Source organism: Leptonychotes weddellii, chromosome 2 (genome assembly GCF_054177405.1).
Source record: "Leptonychotes weddellii isolate Sample4059 chromosome 2, ASM5417740v2, whole genome shotgun sequence".
Lineage (NCBI taxonomy): Eukaryota > Metazoa > Chordata > Mammalia > Carnivora > Phocidae > Leptonychotes > Leptonychotes weddellii.
The window spans coordinates 30,795,097-30,802,385 of record NC_138370.1 but is presented as its reverse complement, the minus strand read 5'-3'; the positions used below and the strand labels follow the sequence as shown (position 1 = coordinate 30,802,385).

General features: G+C 40.4%; 1 protein-coding gene and 1 pseudogene across 1 annotated transcript; both read right to left on the bottom strand.

Annotated features, from left to right (window-relative positions):
• Positions 1 to 328: 328 nt before the first annotated feature.
• On the bottom strand, positions 329 to 1,690 carry LOC115937098 (large ribosomal subunit protein eL15 pseudogene; annotated as a pseudogene).
• A 3,698-nt stretch (positions 1,691 to 5,388) lies between these two features.
• On the bottom strand, positions 5,389 to 6,710 carry TCIM (transcriptional and immune response regulator). Its single transcript, XM_006751765.3, has one exon. The coding sequence runs from the start codon at positions 6,623 to 6,625 to the stop codon at positions 6,305 to 6,307; it is 321 nt and encodes a 106-aa protein (XP_006751828.1). The 5' UTR covers positions 6,626 to 6,710; the 3' UTR covers positions 5,389 to 6,304.
• Positions 6,711 to 7,289: the final 579 nt, after the last annotated feature.

Sequence of the window (7,289 nt, the reverse complement as noted above, 5' to 3'; positions counted from 1 at the left end):
AAGAGAAATTCCTGCCCCTTGTGGAATACTGCCTGGTCCAGTATGAAGTCCTACTGTGTATGGTGGTAGAGTTATTAGCTCCCATTTATGTCGAGTGTGAGATCTAGAAGAGGTCACAGACGTGGGCCAGCCGGATCTAAGTTTTTTTCCTCTTACAGATGAAATCTGGAGATAGGAAAGAAATTTGCTCAAGGCACAGTTGGGAACAACCCCAGAACTCCTGCCTCAATCTGGTGCTATTTGCTCAACGCCAGGCTGCTGCTGCCCACAGATGAGGACATAGAGGCTCAAGAGCACAAACTGCTATGCTCTCTTAGGGCTGTAAATGGTGTATGTATGTGTGTGTGTATGTGCATGCGCATGCATGTGTGTGCGTGCGTGTATGTACATGTGTGTATGTGTGTGATGTGTAAATGTGTATGTGTATATGTCAGTGTGTATGTGTGTGTATGTGCATGCGTGTATGTGTTTGTGTGTGTGCACGCGTGCACACAGGGAGCCAGCGTGTGTAAGGGGACGGAGGAAAAAGGTGCCTACGACAAAACTCTTCTGACTACTCAACAAAAGTATTCCTGACTTTCTTTGAATCACTGCTAACTCATATTGGAATAGGATGTTTATTTCCAAAATTCTGTAAGACAGTTTCGCTAATCTTGGGTTCATACATTAAAATAGAACACATTTGTGTGTTTGTAACAATCACTTAAAATATCTGGAAACTTTGTAGAAAAGTTATTTAAGTGAAGAGAGAGCTTAATAGCCATTTCTTTATAATATTTGTTAAATAATAAGACTCATTATAAGGTCAAACATGGTTAAAATTTCTAAAAAATGTAATAGGGAATATACTAGTTGGGGTCTTCCCCAATCTGGCCTCACAGCCCTTTTCCTCATTACTCCTTCCATTTCATCCTTGGTTTCCACACGGCTAAGCATTGATTACTGATCTGCAAATGTCCTATGTGGCTTTTCACCTCAGTAGACCAACGGTGAGGCAACAGAGTTCTGGAAGAATCACTGTAGAGTCTAACCATGTGTTTAGCTGCTAGACAGTGAGTGCATTCTTTTTCTTTTTTTCTTTTATCCTAAATTGTTTATTAGGTAAGGATTTTGCAAACATTACTTATATTAGCGGTAATGATGGAACCAGGGAGTGATGTGTCTTCTCCATGCCCCACAGTGAGAAGCACCAATAGTGTGGTGGACCTGGTGACCCTTTCCAGGGCCATGGCTCTTGCCACCTGCAGGTGTTAACCCTCGAGTCTCCCTGTGCTGGTGGACTGGTGTGGTGATCCACTGGGTGTCAGAATTTCTTCTGATAGCTTTATGGAATCGATCAATGAGGTTAACCTCAATGAATTTGTACCTGGAATCTTGATCAACGCGGTAAGAATTCAGGACTCTCAGAGCCCTACAGTGGCATCCAGCTCGCTCCTCTGCAACAGACTGAAGGCTTGAGGAAAATTCTAGGAGGTAAACACCATGATGGGCAGGCTTGCCATAGGTCACACCCTTAGGAACTGGGCATTTGCGGCTACCACATGACACACGAGTCTGATATATGACATGACATCAGATTGCTTTTTCCTCCATGGCTCCTGGATGTACTTGTAAGCACCCATCTTTGCTTACCTTTGAGCTGATGGGTGCAGCCAGATGGAAAGGAATGCATTATTTCTCAAAATATTAACATATCTATTCCTAGGGTGTGATATATTGTAGTTAGGTGGTAAGTGTCACTCCTCTATCTAAAGTCCTAACTGATTCTTTATTACCTTCAGAATAAAATTTATACTCAAGCTTGTCATTTAAAACCTAGTTGCCTTCCTAATTATTGCCCCCAAATGCTTAGGCCCCTAGCCATATGGAACTGCTTAGAGATTCTCAGACAATTCACACTCTTTCCTGCCTTCTTGCCTTTGCAAACATTATACCCAGATGATGAAATAAAATTTTCTCTGTCCACTCTCCTGACTAAATCCTACTTTGAAAATTCTCCATGGACTCTTCCAGGATCTCCCCAGGTTGGGTTAGATTTCCCCTCCTTCTGCTACTCCCCAAACACACAAAAACTCATACAGATACACAAAGACAGATGCCACCCCCACACACACACATGTGCCTCATAGCATCCTGTTTAAACTCCTATCATACATCCCACTCTATTATATTTATTTTAAAACATTTTCCAGCTCCTCTGATAAGGAGAACAAGGATCCATTCTGACCATGAGGGCCCACACGTGGGTGCTTACTACATTTTTGTTGAATGAGTATATAAGATACAAACTCTGATTTTACTTCACAACTCTCTATGTGTAAGAAAGGGAGTTACCCAAGCAATATGCCATCTTGGGAAACTGCTATGTGGAAGTTAGAAGGGTAGTTGAGGTACTCCGAAAGACCATGTAATACCTAGACCATGGCTTCATTATTCGTTTTTTAGTTGAAGCTTTCTGAGGGAACATCAACTGCATCCTCTGACTACACTCTAACAATGGGGGGGGATAGCAGGCACCCCCTTTCTCAGTAAACCCCATCTGTTCGAGTGTCCAAAAACAAACAGCCTTTGCCGTGGGCCACAGTGATGAACAGAGGAGCTCTAATCTGAGTGAAGAAACTCATGAATCCATAGTTTCTGACTTCCCCCAACGAGCAAATAGAGACCCAAAATGTTGACTGACAACGGGAAGAGACGTTAGGTGTGATCTTTTGTTCCAAGTGTTAACCCATGTGTTATTTTAAGTGCAGACTTAAAAGGCTACATCTAAGAACCCTCTGACACAATTAAAATGACTAAACTATGAAGCTTTTCCATATAGAGAAAGTGCCAAATAAACAGACAAAGAGGCACAGAGCAGATAAAAGTGATTTCTCAGAGGCCGCATCTTCCTGTCTTTCTGACTTACTAGCATATAAGTAATTGTCATCTTATAGGAAAAAAGAGAAGCTAAGTTTGTCCTAGAGAAGCAGTCTAACCTAGTGGCAAGGAATGAGGCTTTGGAGCCAGAATCCCCAGATTAGATTCCTGGCCTCATTAGCTATGTGTTCTTGAGCATGTTACTTCATCCCTCTGGGCTTCTGTGTCATTACACTATTTACACATGCTCTCATGTCACAGTACTAAGTGATTTAATGCATAAAAAACACTTAGAAAACTGTCTCAATGAAATGCAGTTGTTATTATTATGATCCTAATAATACAAATGTTATTAACGACCCATTTCACCTTTGTGTTTTTGCTTTTATATCTTCTATTACAATGAGACGCCTTGAGATATATTTGGCCATCCCTGTGCCATAGAAGAATTTCTTTTTTTTAAAGATTTTATTTATTTACTTGACAGGGAGAGACAGCGAGAGAGGGAACACAAGCAGGGGGAGTGGGAGAGGGAGAAGCAAGCTCCACGCAGAGCAGGGAGCCCGATGCGGGACTCGATCCCAGGACCCTGGGATCATGACCTGAGCCGAAGGCAGTCGCTTAACCGACTGAGCCACCCAGGCGCCCCATAGAAGAATTTCTGAACTGAACTAGTCGTACTTGTTCTAATGATGTTTATTTTCACCCCACATTAAATGATGAAAGCATTATGGAACTAAAAATCACCCTTTTGTGTAAATCACATTCCAACTTTTGTTGTCCCTGAAGGGGAAAGATAGCATGTTTCTGCAAAATCTACTGGAATTCTTCTCCCCACTGTTGTGGACCATATCCCAATTGCCTTCTAATTCGTTTCCCACGTTATAGTCTTGCAATCAGAAAATCATGATAATATACTGCAAGAAAACTAAGTCAATACATGCTAATTTGCAAAGTGTCAAAGACAAACATTGTACTCTATTGAAAACAACAGGGGAGAGCATATAGTTATGCATCAGTGTAATAAATTCAACCTTTTGACTATGTTCAGCATCCAAGATACGTTTAAAGTCTTTAAAAAGAAAATAAGTTAAACATTTTCATAGGAATATGATAGCTATCCTGGAAGAATAAGTTCCCAAGTTTCCTTTCCAAGCAGTTTGTCAATGTCTTTGGGGGATTCTAGATAGAGAAAATGTGTCACTAATAGGCCAGATCAGAGGTAGGAAGCTTATTCTTAACATGGGCAAAGGAGACTTTAGGTGAGATCATTAGGCAAGATTAGTTGGCAAGCTTGGGGAAATGAGGTCATGGAGCTGAAGACCCCTTCACAACCTCTGCTTTGGTAATCCCCAGATACCATAACGAGCCTTCCACCTGTCGAAAACTTCCTCTTTAGGGGTGCCTGGGTAGCTCAGTTGGTTAAGCGACTGCCTTCAGCTCAGGTCATGATCCTGGAGTCCCAGGATCAAGTCCCGCATCAGGCTCCCTGCTCAGCAGGGAGTCTGCTTCTCCCTCTGACCCTCCCCCCTCTCGTGCTCTCTCTCTCCCATTCTCTCTCTCAAATAAATAAATAAAATCTTTAAAAAAAAAAAACTTCCTCTTTAGTTCTTAATTTATATTGGTGTCATGGATGTCTTTGCAAATCTGATAGAAATTCTAAACACTTCTCCCAGAAAAATGTACACACACAGGCACACACTTCTGCATATTAATTTGTGGCTTTCGTGGATGTTCTCATGTAAAAAACTTCCTTCTTAATGGAGTGATTTTATACTATCTTCAGTAAACTTATCAATAAACATTTGAAATGTAGGTTTGGAGACTTCCTTTTTAAAAATGTATTATTTAAAATCCTGACTTGTAACTTTCCCAGTAGATAATTGGATCATTCCCTTGTTTTGTTTTACTATGATCAGCAAGTTTCAAAAACCTCTGTACATGTTCCAAAATGCCTAACTTCTGGGAAATTTTATTTCTGTCTGCTAGGGAAGGGCGGCAGCCATTGATATATGCCTTCTTAGAAAGATTTTATTATAATTTTATGAGAAAATAAGCAAAGTGACTGTAATGTTATTCCCTTATTGGTTTATATGGAATAAATATTGCTAACCCACAGAATCTTGATCATAATTTGGACTCTAACCCCAAGATATATTGTTTTGGGAGAAATACATGTACAATTGTACATAGCTCCTGTAGCCACAGAGGAAAAATTTCAAAAATATGGAGAAAAAAAAGCTTTTTAAAGCTCACCCTCTGTGGACACATAAACACCACTGTTGATAAATCAATGAATTTCTATGCCTGTATCTTATAAAGTTGAGACAGAGAAACTTGCTAGATATTTGATGTAAGAATTTGTTTTGAAGAAGTTTGGCAATTAATGTAAAGCTACTCTAAAGGCACATTTTACTCTTAGAGTAAAATCCTTAGAAATGTTTATAATAGTTTATAAAAGTTTATAATAATAAATATTTACCACCTTACTTTTTCCTTTGAGACCAATCATCACAGACCAAGAGCAGCTGAGTTCATAATAATTTATTAAGGTTGCATATCATTTGTCATGTATAATAAATTATAAAAACCATAGCATCTTCATAAACTATTTAGTATATCATACTCACTTCCTAATGCTTACTGTAATAACTGTAAGGAATCTAATTAGATTATATTTTAGCATTAGTTAGAAGATTAAAAAAATCATAAATTTTTTTCACAGTACTTTGGATTTATGAAGGATCCCATTATTTTAGCTTTTGTGCAACCAGTTTGAAATGTATAAAAACCTTTTACAAACTAGAAGGGTTTTACTGAGCTGCTGAAGGTATTGCATAATTTTTAACTAACACTCTCGTGGTGCACTTTTTCAGGCACTGTAAAAAAATGCAAATAAATAATCAATTACTGATCTGTAAGAATCTATACCAAGAGACCACATTGAAGCTTGACAACATTTTGAAACATTCAAATAAAAAATTCAGTAAACATCGGGAGTATAGTATTCTCTCTCCCTGTTTCCCCCTCTCCCTCCTCCCTCTCCCTACCCAGTTCGGCTGAGGAAACAAAGTTCAGGTTGAATTTAAGTCCTAGGGCCTGAGAAAGACTCTGGCCACAATTCTTCCCCAGCTCTCTGTTATCTTCGGTCTCTGACCGCATTACATCCATTCAGACTCTTCTCTGACACTGCAGCAGTCCTTTCCCCTCAGGGAGAGTTTGCAAATCCTTGCTGAAAGCATTTTGTTCTCCTCTGTAACAGCACAGGCGTGAAATTGGTTGGAGTCTTTGTAACCAGTTTGTTCTGTTCCTTTCCAGCCTCCTCCGTTCTGATGGAAGAGAAGCTTATGAGGCAGCGGCAAACTGCTGCATGTGTTGGTCTCACAAACTCCCTTGGTCTTTAAATGTCTATTCTTGGATAATGTCCTTATCCATCCTCTTGTCCTCAGTGAACTTTGATGGAGTATTTCCGCAGTTTCAGAAATTGGAAAAGCTTGTCTTTCGTCCTCTTCTTCAGGGCCATCAGGGCTCGTGTTTTCTCCTCCAAATCTTGATCAATGGCAGAAATGATCTTAGCTCGCTCCTCTGCTTTCTTGTCCCCAGAGTTTTTGAAAAGTCTCTGTAGAGATTCTTGGTCTATGTTTTCAAAGATGTTGGCCACGGCTTTCTTACGCGAAGCTGTGTCGAAGTGATAGCCGTGGATGGACGGGCTAACGCGCAGAGAGGTGGACATGATGATGGCTTGGTGGGTTGGCTTTGATTTCATCGATGTGGGGATCTTTGGGAATTCTGCTCCTGGGCTCTCCAGAGAGTCTGTAGCAAAATCATTCCGGGACTGCTATTTAAAGTGTGAACAAAAGCTCCAGGCTCAAATTACACTGGTGACATCAGAGTGATCTCAAGGAAGAATAATCACAGACAGGTTTAACAGTTGAGTTGCCAATATCCTGTTCTTGTGCAAAATGTTAAGAGCTGCACTCAGTGATGGAGCCGGGATGTGGGGATTTCTTTTTACCACATCTGTGGCAATAGGATTATACAGGCTTGGGCCCGTCTTTTAAAAATAGCTGAAACCAGGAAAGGGCAAAGGTAAGACACAAACAAAGTGGCTTAGACTCTCAAAATCTTTCCAAACAACCCCCGAAACACAGGCTGCTGCTAACAACAGGGAAGTTTTAATTCCCGGAGAAGTCATTAAAGTGTATTCCAAACATTTGGCAGCCCACACCCGGGTCCTTTGGACATCCCCATCCAGGGCCACTGCACAGCTCCTGAAAGAAAGCCAAAGAATCAAGGACGTCAATCTGGACTTTACCAACAAAACTCTGACAGGACACAGCCTGAAGCTGTGAACGCCCAGAGACGGTGTCCAAGAGCCAATCTGTAATCACTGAATAAAATTGTAATTTATTATTTATTTATTCAAAGAC